This window comes from Felis catus, chromosome E3, assembly GCF_018350175.1.
Source record: "Felis catus isolate Fca126 chromosome E3, F.catus_Fca126_mat1.0, whole genome shotgun sequence".
In the NCBI taxonomy this organism is placed as follows: Eukaryota; Metazoa; Chordata; class Mammalia; order Carnivora; family Felidae; genus Felis; species Felis catus.
The window spans coordinates 30,791,775-30,807,106 of NC_058383.1; the positions used below are offsets into that span (position 1 = coordinate 30,791,775).

A 15,332-nucleotide genomic window follows, 5' to 3' on the forward strand; every position below is an offset into this window, starting at 1 on the left:
CTTCCATACAACAGCCAATGCTCATCCCAACAGGTGCCCTCCTCAATGCCCAACCCCCATTATCCCTCTCCCCCACCCCCATCAACCCTCAGTTTGTTCTGTTTAAGAGTCTCTTATGTTTGCCTCCCTCCCTCTCTGTAACTTTTTCCCCCCTTCCCCTCCCCCATGGTCTTCTGTTAAGTTTCTCAAGTTCCACCTATGTGTGAAAACATGTATCTGTCTTCCTTTGACTGACTTATTTCACTCAGCATAATACCTTCCAGTTCCATCCACATTGCTGCAAATGGCATGATTTCATTCTTTCTCATTGCCAAGTAGTATTCCTTTGTATGTATAAACCACATCTTCTTTATCCATTCATCAGTTGATGGACATTTAGGCTCTTTCCACCATTTGGCTATTGTTGAAAGCATTGCTATAAACATTGGGGCACATGTGCCCCTAGGCATCAGCACTCCTGTATCCCTTGGGTAAATTCCTAGTAGTGCTATTGATGGGTCACAGGGTAGATCTATTTTTAATTTTTTGAGGAACCTCCACGCTGTTTTCCAGAGCGGCTGCACCAGTTTGCATTCTCACCAACAGTGCAAGGGGGTTCTCATTTCTCTACATCCTCGCCAGCATCTATAGTCTCCTGATTTGCTCATTTTAGCCACTCTGACCTGTGTGAGGAGGTTATCTCAGTGTGGTTTTGATTTGCATTTCCCTGATGATGAGTGATGTTGAGCATCTTTTCATGTGTCTGTTGGCCATCTAGATGTCTTCTTTGGCGAAGTGGCTACTCATGTCTTATGCCCATTTCTTCACTGGATTATTTGTTTTTTGGGTGTTGGATTTCCTAAGTTCTTTATAGATTTTGAATACTAACTTTTTATCTGATATGTCATTTGCAAATATCTTTTCCCATACTGTCAGTTGCCTTTTAGTTTTGTTGGTTGTTTCCTTTGCAGTGCAGAAGCCTTTTATCTTCATGAGGTCCCAATAATTCACTTTTGCTTTTAATTCCCTTGACTTTGGAGACATGATGAGCAAGAAATTGCTGCGGCTGAGGTCAAAGAGGTTGTTGCCCATTTTCTCCTCCGGGGTTTTGATGGTTTCCTATCTCACATTTAGGTCTTTCATCCATTTTGAGTTTATTTTTGTGTCTGGTGTAAGCAACTGGTCCAGTTTCATTCTTCTGCATGTTGCTGTCCAGATCTCCCACCACCATTTGCTAAAGAGACTTTTTTCTATTGGATATTCTTTCCTGCTTTGTCAAAGATAAGTTGGCCATACTTTTGTGGGTCTAGTTCTGGGGTTTCTATTCTATTCCATTGGTCTATGTGTCTGTGTTTGTGCCAATACCATGCTATCTTGATGATGACAGCTTTGTAGTAGAGGCTAAAGTCTGGGATTGTGATGCCTCCTGCTTTGGTTTTCTTCTTTAATATTAATTTGGTTATTCGGGGTCTTTTGTGGTTCCATACAAATTTTAGGATTGTTTCTTCTAGCTTTGAGAAGAATGCTGATGGAATTTTGATTGGGATTGCATTGAATGTGTAGATTGCTTTGGGGAGTATTGACATTTTAACAATATTTATTCTTCCAATCCATGAACATGGAAAGTTTTTCCATTTTTTTGTGTTTTCTTCAATTTCCTTCATAAGGTTTCTATAGTTTTCAGCATACAGATCTTTTACATCATTGGTTAGGTTTATTCCTAGGTATTTTATGGTCTTGGTTGCAATTGTAAATGGGATAAGTTTCTTTATTTCTCTTTCTGTTGCTTCATTACTGGGTATATAAAAATGCAACCAAATTCTGTACAATGATTTTTACCCCATGACTTTGCTGAATTCATGTGTCAGTTCTAGCAGCCTTTTCATGGAATCTTTCAGGTTTTCCATGTAGAGTATCATGTCGTCCATAAAAAGTGAAAGTTTGACTTCTTCTTTGCCCATTTTGATGCCTTTTATTTCCTTTTGCTACCTGACTGCCGATGCTAGGACTTCCAACACTATGTTAAACAACTGCGGTGAGAGTGGACATCCCTGTCTTGTTCCCATCTCAGGGGGAAAGCTCTCAGTATTTCCCCAGTGAGGATGATATTAGTTGTGGGCTTTTCATATATGGCTTTTATGATGTTTAAGTACGTTCCTTCTATCCCAACTTTCTTAAGGGTATTTATCAAGAAAGGGTGCCATATTTTGTCAAATGCTTTTTCTGCATCGATTGACAGGATCATATGGTTCTTCTCCTTTCTTTTTTAATGTGATGAATCACATTGATCAGTTTGGGAATAACGAACCAGCCCTGCAACCCGGGAATGAATCCCACTCGATCATGGTGAATAATTCTTTTTATATGTCATTGAATTCGATTTGCTAGTATCTTGTTGAGAATTTTTGCGTCCATGTTCATCAGGGATATTGGCCTGTAGTTCTCCTTTTTTGTGGGGTCCCTGTCTGGTTTGGGAATCAAAGTAATGCTGGCTTCATAGAATGAGTCCACAAGTTTTCTTTACATATTGGAACAGCATGAGAAGGATTGGTATTAACTGGTAGAATTCCCCTGGAAAGCCATCTGACCCAGGACTCTTATTTGTTGGGAGATTTTTTTTATTTATTTTTGGGACAGAGAGAGACAGAGCATGAACGGGGGAGGGGCAGAGAGAGAGGGAGACACAGAATCGGAAACAAGCTCCAGGCTTTGAACCATCAGCCCAGAGCCCGACGCGGGGCTCGAACTCCCGGACCGCGAGATCGTGACCTGGCTGAAGTCGGACGCCCAACCGACTGAGCCACCCAGGCGCCCCTTGTTGGGAGATTTTTGATAACGGATTTAATTTCTTCACTAGTTATGGGTCTGTTCAAATTTTCTATTTCCTCCAGTTTGAGTTTTGGTAGTGTGTGGGTGTTTAGGAATTTGTCCATTTCTTCCAGGTTGTCCAGTATGTTGGCATAAAATTTTTCATAGTATTCTTTGATAACCATATTTCTGAGGGGTTGTTTGTGATAGGTCCAATTTCATTCTTGATTTTATCTATTTGGGTCCTCTCTCTTTTTGACAAGTCTGGCTAGGGGTTAATCAATTTTATTTTTCAAAAACCTAGCTCTTAGTTTCATTGATCTGTTTTACTGTTTTTTGGATTCTATATTGTTTATTTCTGCTCTAATCTTTTATTTTCTTTTTTTTTGAAAAAATTTTTTACATTTATTTATTTTTTGATAGAGACAAAGCACAAGATGGCGAGGGGCAGAGAGAGAACGAGACACAGAATCTGAAGCAGGCTGCAGGCTCTGAGCTGTCAGCACAGAGCCTGACGTGGGGCTCGAACTCAGAAACTGCGAGATCATGACCTGAGCCAAAGTGAGAGGCTCAACTGACTGAGCCACCCGGACGCCCCTCTGCTCTAATCTTTATTATTTCTCTTCTTCTGCTGGCCTTGGAGTTTCTTTGGTGTTCTGCTTCTAATCCTTTAGGTGTGCTGTTAGATTTTGTATTTGGGATTTTTCTTGAGACAGGTCTGAACTGCAATGTATTTTCCTCTTAGGACTGCATTTTGTTGCATTCCAAAGGGTTTGAACTGTCATGTTTTCAGTTTCATTTCTTTCCACATATTTTTAAATTTCTTCTTTAATTACCTGGTTGACCCATTCATTCTTTAGTAGGATGTTCTTTAACCTCCATGCATTTGGAGGTTTTCTTGTGGTTGATTTCAAGTTTCATAGCATTGTGATCTCAAAATGTGCATAGTATGATTTCAGTTCTTTTATATTTATTGAGGGCTGTTTTGTGACCCAGTATGTGATCTTTCTTGGAGAATGTCCCATGTGCAGTCAAGAAGAATGTGTATTCCTCTGCTTTTGGATGAAAAGTTGTGAATATATCTGTCAAGTCCATCTGGTCCAGTGTATCATTCAGGGTCATTGTTTCCTTATTGATTTTCTGCCTAGATGATCTGTCCATTGTTGTAAGTGGAGTATTAAAGTCACCTGGCAATTACCACATTTTTACCAATAAGATTGCTTACGTTTGTGATTATTTTATATATTTGGGTGCTACAAATTGGGTTCATAAACATTTATAATTGTTAGCTTTTCTTGATGGATAGACCCCATAATGATGATATAATACCCTTCTTCATTTCTTGTTACAGCCTTGAGTTTAAAATCTAGTTTGTATGATATAGGTATGGCTACTCCAGCTTTCTTTTGACTTCCAGTAGCATGATAGATGGTTCTCCATCCCCTCACTTTCAATCTGAAGGTGTCCTCAGGTCTAAAATGGGACAGAAAATAGATGGGTCTTGTTTTTTTAATGCATTCTGATAACCTCTGTCTTTTGATTGGAGCAATGAGTCCATTTACATTCAGGGTTATTATTGAAAGATATGGATTTAGTGTCACTGTGTTATCTGTAGGTTTCATGATTGTAGCGATGTTTCTGGTCCTTTGTGGTCTTTGGAATATTGCACTCACAGAGTCCCCTTCGGATCTCTTATAGGGCTAGTTTAGTGGTGATGAACTCCTTCAGTTTTTTTGGTTGGGGGGGAAACCTGTGTATCTCCTTCTATTTTGAATGACAGCCTGCTGGATAAAGGATTCTTGGCTGAATATTTTTCCTATTCAGCACATTGAATATTTCCTGTCACTCCCTTCTGGCCTGCTAAGTTTCTGTGCATAGGTCTGCTACTACCCTTATGTGTCTTTCCTCGTAGGTGAATGCCCGTTTGTCCCTAGTTTCTTTCAGAATTCTCTCCTTATCTTTGTATTTTGCTAGTTTCACTATGATATGTCATGCAGAGGATGGATGCAAGTTACATCTGAAGGGAGTTCTCTGTGCCTCTTGGATTTCATTGTCTGTTTCCTTCCCTGCAGATAGCTTCACATTGAAGCCCACATTGTCACCAGGCAGGGCCTCAGCCAGGGCCCCATGGTGCATCTCTATAGACTTGACCTCCATGGTAGTGTTACAGGAGGCAGTGGTCACCACCATGCCTAGCCTGAGGAAGCTTGTTTCTACCCGGCCCATGGGCATGGTGCCAATGCCCCCAATCTTATATACAACCACAGGGGCTTGTTCACAGGGAGGGCAGGGGGCATGATGGAGTCCAGCGCTTCTAGCAGGGTCATGCCCACCACGTTTCCTTCCTTCCTGGTGATCTTCCAGCGTCTGAACCAGGACATCTTGTTGCTGGGTTCTATCATGCTGTCACCATGCCAGCCCGAGATGGGCATGAAGGCGACAGCTTCAGAGTTGAAACTGATCTTCTTGACTTAGGCCTTCGTCTCCTTGCTGATCTCCTCAAAGCGTGCACGACTGTAAGGAGGTTCGTGATGTCTGTCATACTGACTGCCACAGTGACACAGTGAGCTGCTTCACACCCAGTGTATAGGCCAGCAGAACATGCTCACGGGTCAGCCCTTTATTGGAGATGCCAGGTTCAAACTCAGCTACACCACTTGCCACAATCAGCACAGCGCAGTCTGTGAGGTGACTGATCATGTTCTTGATAAAGTCATGGTGACCTGGGGCATCGATGACGGCGAGGCGTAGTATTTCTTGGTCTCAAACTTCCACAGGGAGATGTCAGTGCTTCCTGCTCTGCCTTCAGCTTGTCCAGCACCCAGGCATACTTGAAGAAAAGTAGAAAAAAATAGAAAACAAAAAGAAAAAAAATAGGTAAGAATTAAATCTCTGTATCACAGATACGGAGATGTAAGAATTAGTACCAAGTTGTCTGATAGAAACCGACCTGGATTGCTCTGGTCTGAACTCAGATCACACAGGACTGTAATTGTTGAACAAATGAAACTTTGCTGAACCATCGGGATGTTCTGATCCAACATCGAGGTCGTAAACCGTATTGTCAATATTGACTCTAAAATAGGGTTGCACTATTATCTTTAGGGTAACTTGTTCTGTTGATCAAGTATTTTGGATCAATAAGTGATGTTGCACTTTTGACTGCTAAGTCTAAATCTAAGTCCCTCGGAGGTTATTTTATTCTCCAAGGTGACCCCAACCTAAATTGTTGGCCCATGGGGAGGTCTGTGGTCCCTATTGGTTGTACTGGTGTAGTCTCTTTGGGCCAGTGAATTAATGCTCTATAGGGTGCAGTTTCAGGGATTGGAAGTAAGAGACAGTAAAACCCTCGTGTGGCCATTCATAGGAGTTCCTATTTAGGGAACAAGTGATTATGTGACCTTTGTACGGTCAGGATACCATGGCCGTGTGACGAATGTCCCTGGGCAGGCCGTGCCTTAATACTAAAAATGCTAGAGGTGATGTTATTGGTAAACAGGCGGGGTCTGTGTTTGTTGAGTCCCTTTTACTTCTTTTAATTTTTCTTTGATTGCATACCTGTATTGGTCGACAACTGGTTTGATACTTAGTTTATAGTTATTTTTATCTTCTTGTTAACTATCAGTGGTTATCAGCTCTGATATAAGCTTATGTAAGGAGAAACATTTCTTGTTACTTATACTAGCATTATTGCTTCTATTGTTCAATTAACCCAGGATTAAGTTAGGAATTCGTTGCATATTTTTGGTATTAAGACCTTATGATCGTATACCAATGCCTGAGCCCTACTAATAGTTTTGATCGCCACATCCCTCAGAGCTGCCTACAGCACACGAATCATATTCTGCTCCCTTCTAGAACAGCCTCGTTTCAATTCCTTACTGGAATTGGCCTATCTGGCACAGCCTTCTCCAGCCTCCAGGGTCAGCAGCGCCACAGAGGAGACCCTACCCCCACCTGTGTGGTTCAGAGTAGGTCCTGGGTCCTGTTCTTGGCTCCCCAGGCCCAGCTATTACTTCGTGGTACCTAACACAGGCTGTACTTACCTGGATGGCTGACTTAGAAAATCTTCATTCTTCATGGTCTCACCTTGAACACAAATGCAAGATGGTACGGGGGGGGGGGGGGTGCCTCTGTCATGTCCTCTGCTCTGTGCCCACGCCTGGTATACATTGGGTGCCCAGTAATGGTCTAGGTGAATAGGAACCTTCAATGAGGGATTTTGTGTATGGTATTTTGATTCTACAGGGCTAACGACTCAAAATGGGATTCTGCTCCATTTCGGCTGAGGTCGGTTTGAGCAAATTCTGGTTCCAGGTTCTCCTATGAAATGGGGGAATGACCTTTCTGGAAATATTCATGATGTGTATATTCAAAGTTCACCTAATCCCCAACTGCTGAAAAAGAACACAGAGAAGCCAACTGTAAGTGGGCCATCTAATTTATAAAACGTGATCATTTTTATTGTCATTATAAAGAGGTGTGTCTCAACCAGAGTGTAACAAAATTACCACAACTTATTCCAAAAGAAAACTTTAATATAAGAGATTTTAGAAAATTAAACACATTTGTTTAAAAATTCTATTGTGTAAACTTTAACATAAGAGGGTAGTTAACATACTATTACACGTTTCAGAGCCAACCTGTGACCTGCTAGCCCCACTCACATCCAGACAGTGCACGAGGCTCTAGATATGTTGCCTTCTTACCCCCCTGCAGAGGGCTCACGGGGACTCAGACATTGGGGGTCTTTCCCCCAGGATGTGGCGGCTCCTGCATTCCGAGATCTCCCTCCTCCGAGACATCCGTGTCTACTAAGGTAATCAGAGTGTTGTACCAAATGACTACGCCAGGGATGGTGCCACTAAGGCTGTGGAGTAAAGCCATCCTTCCTAGGATGAATCCTTGATCATAAAAGCTCCTTAGGAGGTCCACACCCCCTCACTCCTGGAAACTCCTGCTCTCCAGGCTGATTTCAGCCCCTCTGGGTGCAAATGTGCAATCTGCCATTTTGCATCCTTCCATGGCCCAGTCCCAGTTTTTGCAAGGGCCTCCCCCCTGCATGGCCTCTCTTGATGGTGATCAAGAATCTTCAAGGGGAAGGAGTGGCCACTCCACTTAATTCATCGAGGTGGGAAGCAGACCGGCCCTGGTTCCGAGGGGAAGGGTGGTACCTGGACAGGTCGGTAGTGGTTTTCCAGTTATGATGAAGCATTCATGTGCCCCCAAGAACTGACCCCCTGGGCCTCAGGACACTAGTTCAGCCTGTTCTACCAGTGGGTGTGCTCATCCATGCTGTAGGCTCAACCGTCTTGCAGAGAAAGCGGATTTCTTTTTTCCACTAAGGAAACTGACTCAGGATGGGGATTGGGATTTAGACACAGAAGTAAAGACCGCTGGGCCTAACTCCCAGCTATCAAAAATCCAGCCCGTACCCAGCAGTGGCTCAAGGCTGACGGCAAGGGGTGAAACCCGGAGGGGAATGGGTCAGGGGACATCGGGGCAGCGGCAGGGTGAGCCTGTAGCTGGTCTGCTCTGAGCAGGGGCTGGGGGGTGGGGGGACCGGTGTTCCCCACCCCCTTGCCTCCTGAGCCCGTAGCTGAAGTTGTATTTAAGAAACCTAATCAAGACCACGTGTTACAGAAACATGGAAATGAACTTTCTGGCACAGAAGTGTTAGATAAAATATACAGTGCTACAATTGTGCAAAATTAGCACAGAAGCCAAACCGAACAGCAAATATTTAATGTTCGCTTTAATGAAACAATGCAAAATACTTGGAAGAATGATCGCCGTGCGAGACCTCGCTCAGGAGCGGATGCCTGCCTGCGGGCAGCCCCTCCGGAGTCCTCCACGCGAGGCAGGCCCCAGTGAGACACTGAGGAAAGCTCAAGACAATTACTGCCTGTGGGGTTGAGAGGGAGCCTGAGGTGTGACCCTTCGGGGTCACTTCCGGGCCAGCCTGCTGTTCCTGCGCAGGCAGGGCCCTCGCAGTGTCTTTCTCTGGCGGCTCCGGGCGGAAAAGGGAGCCTGTTCTCTGCGTCAGGTCCACACCCCAGCAAGGCGAGTTGTTCCCGGGGGAGCGGAGCCCCTCACGGGAACGGGCTCTGCCCCTGGTACAGAGGGGCCAGAGGCTGAAGCATAAAGGCTTCTGGAAGAGCCTGGTGGGGAGGGTGGCTGCGGGGACCTCAGAGAATAAGGCCTGGCCTCTGTGTGGGGGGCTGGCTGGTGCCCCACGTGAAGGGGAGCGGGTGGAGTGGGGGTGGGGTGCGGTTCAAGGCCTAGAGACCTGGGCCTCAGGCTTGCAAACTGTCCCCTGTGGAGCTGAGAGAAAAAGGGGACACTTAGTGTGACCCGGGTTCTGGGAGCTGGGCAATCAGGGTATTCTCTGAGCAACTGGCCTGGTGGCTCTTCGTTCCTGTTTCCTGACTCTCGGCTGCAAAGTGGATCAATTACCAGGCCGGCCGTGCCTGTCGGCTCTCAGCATGGGCCGCTGCTGCTGTATCCAGCCTGCGGTGTGGACAGGTTGGGCCGCCTCTTGTTTTGAAAGGCAGAGGCCACACCTGCCGGTCGGTGCCAACTCTGAGTGGTTCTCCGAGAACTCCACAGGGCCAAGCCACAGAGCAGAGCCCGGCGTGTGCAGTCACACCCCGTCCACAGACCATGGCCCGTACCCCTCCCTCTGTTCCCATCTCGTGCCAGGTGTCCTAATACGATGGGTTCCGTCTTTACACCTCAGTCAGGTGATCCCTCTGTACCCAGAAAGCCCTCGCATGTGCCTCGTTATTGGTGCTAAAGGTAACGGGACAGAATGTCCTCTCCCAGGGGAACACTGCCGCCCCTTCCTCGGATGCCACCTTTGGAGGCACCAAAGGATCTTACTGGATCCAGGAGACAGGAACGATTTCTGGTTCTTTCCTTCTGACAGGGCACGGGGCTGAGGGGGGCTTGTGCGTCCGACCCCAGCCTGCACCGGGCTGGACCCGGGTCTCTGGTTCTTTCTCCAGGAACCAGAATTCCACTGCTTCTCCATCCATCCCGCCTCACCAGACAGTAGGGCAGGGCGTCCTAAGCAGCTGGATAGACTGAACCACAGCCGAACATTCTCCGTGACTCCAGAGTTAAGGCTCGGAGGAGCTGCTGTCGTGTGTCATGTGCGTGTCTGAACCGAAATCAGAGGCGGTGGTCTGTGTGTAGGGCCCGTGCTCCATGAAGAGTTAAGCTTTAAGAGACAGGGATTCTCTTTTTGTAAATAGAGGTTGAGTGTGTTTATCCAGGCCGGGCATCATGTACAGTTCACGGCACTTGGATCCCTGCGCAGAGTGTCAAAGCCTGTTCCTGGGAGGGGTTTTAGAGAAGGTGAGGTCAGATTTACACGCAGACTGGTTTCAGGTCAGGTCCCCACCAGGCTGGGTGATCCGAACCCTTTGCCCGTGGGTGGGGATGGCGGCGTGGGGTGCGGGGCGGGGGGTGGTCAGACACAGGGGGCTCCACTCCGTATCTGATGCAAACAGGGGACAGCGCAGGGGTGGGTTCTGCTCCCAGGCCGGCAGTGCAGGACCGTCCCTCTGTGGGCACCACACACCTGCCTCCAACTGACCTAGGTGGAGGCAGGCCTGCGGCCGCTTGAGCTTTCAGATGGTCCCCGATTCAGTCCACGAGGACTCCGATGGCACAGCAAGCGACGGGCGCCGCCTGGCACCGTGGGGGCTGGAGGTGACAGCAAGGCATGTGCAGTGGGCACATTGGCCAACAACACCCCGTGGTGCCATTCGGGGACTTGGCGTCTCAGGGCCTCTGAACCCCCAGGAGCTGACGGCGGGGCCCCTCTGGCTTCCGACCGCCGTCAACAGGGCGTTCGTTCTGGACCGGGGCCTGGCTCACCTGGCTGAACGTCCCCTCACAAGCATTTCGGGCCCATCGGCTGCCCTGCAGAGCTGTGTGTCCACGGTCTCCGCTTCCTTCTGGCGAGCAGGGGGTTGCACGCAGACCTTCCAGAGTTCCCCTCCGCTGGGAAAAGGCTCGATGCTTACCGGGTGGCTTGCCAAGTCTCAGGCCGACTCGAGCAGCCCCAGGAGGCGGACGTCGTCAGCCTTCCACTGGCCGTTTTTCACAAACGCCTCAGGCCCCATCTTCCTCCTGCTCCGTCTCACATCTGATCTAGTGTGTCAGCATTTCCCCCCGAAGGCGCAAGCTCCGCGTGACTACACGCACCGGCTGAGCATGACAGTTGTGTGATTCTGGGCGTTGACACTGTGAAAGGGCTCTGGTTCTCAGGTGATCTGATGTGGGAGCAGTGGAGCGTGAGCCGGGCCGAGCTGCTCCTTCTCAGCCCCTTCCCCACTCCGCCCCAGCCCACGGGGCCTGCTCTGAGATGGGGGAATCAAAGAATCCGGGCCGGGGCACCAAGAGCATGTGGGGGGTAGAGAGTCCAGCACGAGCGTGTCTTTAGGGAAGGACCACGATCTGTTCAGAGTGGACATGGTCCAAGCTCGCAGGGAACCACGCTGAGCACCACAGGGCCCAGGTGCTAGGTGTGCAAGGCCCCGGGGCCACAGCCTCTTCCACGACGGTTCGCAGAACGGAATGTCTCTCATGACCTCGAGGCCTCTTGGCTAGTGAGGTCAAGGCCCTAGATTCTGGCCAGCCTAGGGTCCCTGGGTTGCTGCCGAGGGCTGGCCCAGATGGTGGAGGTGCCACCAAGCCCACGGAGGTGTGCGTGGGCCCGGGGCGGCCTCAGGTTTCCTACGTGGGCCGGTACGTCCAGAAGCCAACCCAGGAAGGCAGGGAAAGTGCTGCAAGCACCCCAGTTCAGCATCGCTTAGGGCTCCTTCACAAGGAGGCCGCGTCGGCCACTGCTGGCCACGGGGGCCACAGCAGGTTGTCTGATGACCACTGGTGGAGAGCGAAAGCGGAAGGGGGAAGACCTCCCGCTCTGCACCCCACGTGTCCAAAGGTTACAGCAGGCAGTGACATTAAAGGAAAAAGGGTAATAACAGTCCTTCTAATTCCCACGTGGGAAAGAGTCAAGACAAGGTTTCTGACCCAACGGAATCTCAGAGTTGTGCACATCACCCAGCGGGCTGCGAGATTGACCTGGCGCCCACCCTCCCGCTGCCCCGCGCCGGCCCTGGGAGAGTGTGCGTGTGGCCGTCCAGCGAGGAGCCTCCTTGCCCTCTGAGACTGAGCAGTTTAATTAGGGTCCTGGAGCCGGTGGGGAGGGTGAGCTCCCTGGGGGGTCACCGGGTGGACATGGCTGTCACTCCAGGGAGTAAGGGACCAGCTGCTGCGGCCAGGCCGGACGCAGAGCTGCTGGGGAGAGGCAGCTGGCGCGGCACATAGGGCCCGAGTCTGGGATGCTGCTGAGGTCAGAGGTCGCCGCTCTGGGGCTCCACGTTGCGTGTCTCTCTGGGGTGACCTCGGGACAGCTTGGGGAAGCGGGAAGCCGCTTTGGGTCGGCTGTTCTTGGTCAGTGGTTCTCCGGGAGGAGTAATGTCGCTGTAAGACAGAGCAGGGGAGAATCTGATTAAGTCAGGGCTTCCGAATGCAAACGGCTCCAGGCGGGGCATCCAACCAGCGGGGTGTGAGGACGGCAGAAGTGGTCTCAGAGGGGACAGTCGCGACCCAGCTCTGGTGAGTGCAACAGGGGAAATGGAAAACCCGGATCATGCGCATTTTCCGTCTTCAAAAGCCCCCGAGCGTTAGGTGTGCGTCCAACTAGCTTCGGGGGGGGGGGGGGGTTAGCTCTGGCCCCAGTTTGAAGGCTGTGAAAGAACAGGCCGGCCGTGGCTTTCCTCCCCCGTCGTCACTGAAGCGTGCCCTGGCTGGGAGACGAGAGAAAAAGAAAATGCTTTGGAGAACATTGCATTTAACGTCAAGGAGGGTGTAGCAAAAATGGGCGCTTCTGGTGGAACTCATCCTGAGAGAATAACCCGGATTTAGACCAATGTCTGATTATGAGGACGTGCCTCACGGCGTTGTGTCGAAGAGCCAACGAGCCACCAGAGTCCAACTGAGAGGATTACATGGTTTCAAATGGTCTATGTGACAGCAGGACAGCAGAAGCGCTACAGACTGGGGAGGACGGGTCATGAGGACCCAGGACGCAACAGGAAGGGCGTGCGACCTACCAGGTACAGGAAGAACCTGTGGGATGTGTCGCTTTGTCCCTCTGTTCTGTGGTTGAGCACCCATGTGGGCGGGACCCTGTTCGAGCCCCTGCAGCTACAACAGTGGACAAAACCCCCAGGCCCCGGGGGAGGTGGACGTTACACATAAGATAAGTCACAGAGGTGGCCAGAGCAGCAATGGGCAGGAGGCTGTGGCCCCCAGGAGGGCAGGAGCTTCCCGAGAGGGTGTGCGGGCCCAGGCGGGAGGCTCTCGGCTCTCGGGGACAGGGTGGAGGGCTGTGAGGTGGCCCCACCTGCAGGCTCTCGCCGGGGGAGGCCACTGTCCGGATGCACTTAAAGTGACCCCTGTCTGCCAGGTGGAGGGGGGACTTGAGGGGTCCAGGCTGTGGCCATGAATGCAGAGGTGGAGAACTCGGTCTTATTTCCTACGGTTCTTGTAACCTGTGACCCCCTACTTAGTGGCTTTAATGCAAAATGTACCGTCTTATGGTTGTGGAGGCTGTATGTCCAAAACGGTCTCACGGAGCTCAGCAGAGAGCGGCGGCACGGCTGGCTCCTTCCGGAGGCCCCGGCCGAGAGTGCTTCCTCGGTGCTTCCAGTTCTCTCTCGCTGCTCAAAGGACCTTTGTGATCACACGAGGCCCACTTAGGCCCTCTGCCTTTTTCAAGACCCTTAACCACATCTGCGGAGTCCCCTGCACCGCGTAAGGGGACACAGTCCTAAGTTCTGGGCACTGGGACGTGGACATTCTTGGGGTCACCCTGTCTGGCAAAGACTGAGATCTGAATAGTGGAATCATTAAGATTTGGTACTTGAACAACAGTGCTCTCTGAAGGGTGAGCTTAAGCTGGTCAAAAATGAGAAGAAAAACTTCTACGGTACACATCTTACTGGCACAAAATACCTGCAAAAAAACAGGCTGAGATGAAACTCAGGTCATGAGCCTCCCTGGGCCAGCACCTTTCCAGATGTGTGACCTGGGTCCCCCCAGACTCTGCAAGGGAAGACCGCCCATCTACCGAGGAGCACAGAGGCTCGGCAGGACCGAGGCCACCCAGGTGTAGGTGGCAGACCCGGTCAGCCGGGCCCCTTCTAGATGACTTAGGGGATGGCTCACGTTCAAAAAGAATCTGCCTCTGCCCCTGGGGGTCCCAGTCAGTTCTGCGCAGTCTCCCAATTCCTTCCTGCCACTCGGCACTGGTCCTGCTTACAATGATCTGACTGTCACGCCTGTTCAGGGACATAGGCGTTGTGCTCAGTGAGAAGTCCCTTGTTGAGGACAACATCTCCAGGACGAAATGAAAACTTCCCTCGAGTGTCTCCCTTCTCCCTCAGGAGTCGGGGGGGGGGGGGGTGGTGCTCTGCTCTGTGTGCAGAGGGAGAGGACACACATGACCTTGAACAAGGGTGGCTCCTCATTCCTGCGGCCTGGCCAGCTGCTTAGCCACACAACCCTCCTTCAGAAGGACATTTGGCCATAGGCCCAAGGGCACCCTGTCCTTCTCTGTTGGTATTACCTGAGTTACCAAAAGGCCTCTTTATCCCAGAAGGCGCCTTACATGATGGGTAGAAGATGCTGGAAGGAATCGTGGTGCTCACAGGAGGACTTGGATATAAATGTCATTTGAAACTACCCCTCCACCCCGCCCCTGTTCAGGATCCAGGGTCCAAGTGGCTGCCTCTCGCTTTGTGGCCACCCTTATTGGGCACGACATGCGAGGGAGGGGTGAGTCCTGCCAGAGCCTGTTGGCCCTGAGGTAAGTGACTCTTGGGAGGGAGAGTTACAAGTCAGTAGGAACATCATTCTGTCCAGAAATGGCATCCGCTGTGTGGGGACGCAGCCTAGCCTTTGGCATTAGGGCCCGGGCTGGGAGGTCCCAATCCTGCGGCCCACGGGCAGGGCGCCTTGCTGTCTGAGCCTCGTTCCCCTACCTGTCACAGGGGGATGAGCATGTGGCCGTCAGGATGCTGTGGCCAGGAATGGGGAGTCGGCCACATGGAAAGCCACAGGCTGGCTGCATTTCTTCAGGCAAGTGCCTTGTTCTCGAACCTTAGCTCCCAGGACACACTAAAGGTGGAGCTATTTTGAGAGTTCCAGGGACAGTTAGCCACTCTGACCACCTGAGTTATGTTGCCAGATACTGTGCTAGGTAGAAAGGGGCCCCAGCCCCACGTGGGACAGGCAGGGCGGACCCCAGAGAAGTTGCCCCAGCAGGGGTAAACACAGGGTGTTCTGAGCAGGGCACCAGACTGGGTCATCGCAGTGGGTAGAGGAGGAAGAGCTGAAAAGGGTGAGAAGAGAGTTGTGTGGTTCATGGTGCAAAGGGCCCTGGGCCAGGAGGAGTGGGGTGGGAGCCCGCCAGACACGGCCAGCTGCTTCTCCTTCTCAAGAGGCAGGATTTTCCACAGGGTTGC

General features: G+C 50.5%; 1 protein-coding gene and 1 pseudogene across 4 annotated transcripts in view; both read right to left on the bottom strand.

The window, feature by feature from the left end:
• Nucleotides 1-4,567: 4,567 nt before the first annotated feature.
• Nucleotides 4,568-5,831, bottom strand: LOC123382668 (annotated as a pseudogene).
• A 1,381-nt stretch (nucleotides 5,832-7,212) lies between these two features.
• Nucleotides 7,213-15,332, bottom strand: part of SNX29 (sorting nexin 29) — a 499,225-nt gene continuing 491,105 nt past the window's right edge. For 3 of the 4 annotated variants that reach the window (XM_045048367.1, XM_045048365.1, XM_045048369.1), the window contains one exon: nucleotides 7,213-12,285. In XM_045048367.1, the coding sequence (XP_044904302.1) occupies nucleotides 12,156-12,285 (130 nt within the window). In that variant the 3' untranslated portion in view covers nucleotides 7,213-12,155. The other variant, XM_045048366.1, reaches the window with a different exon arrangement.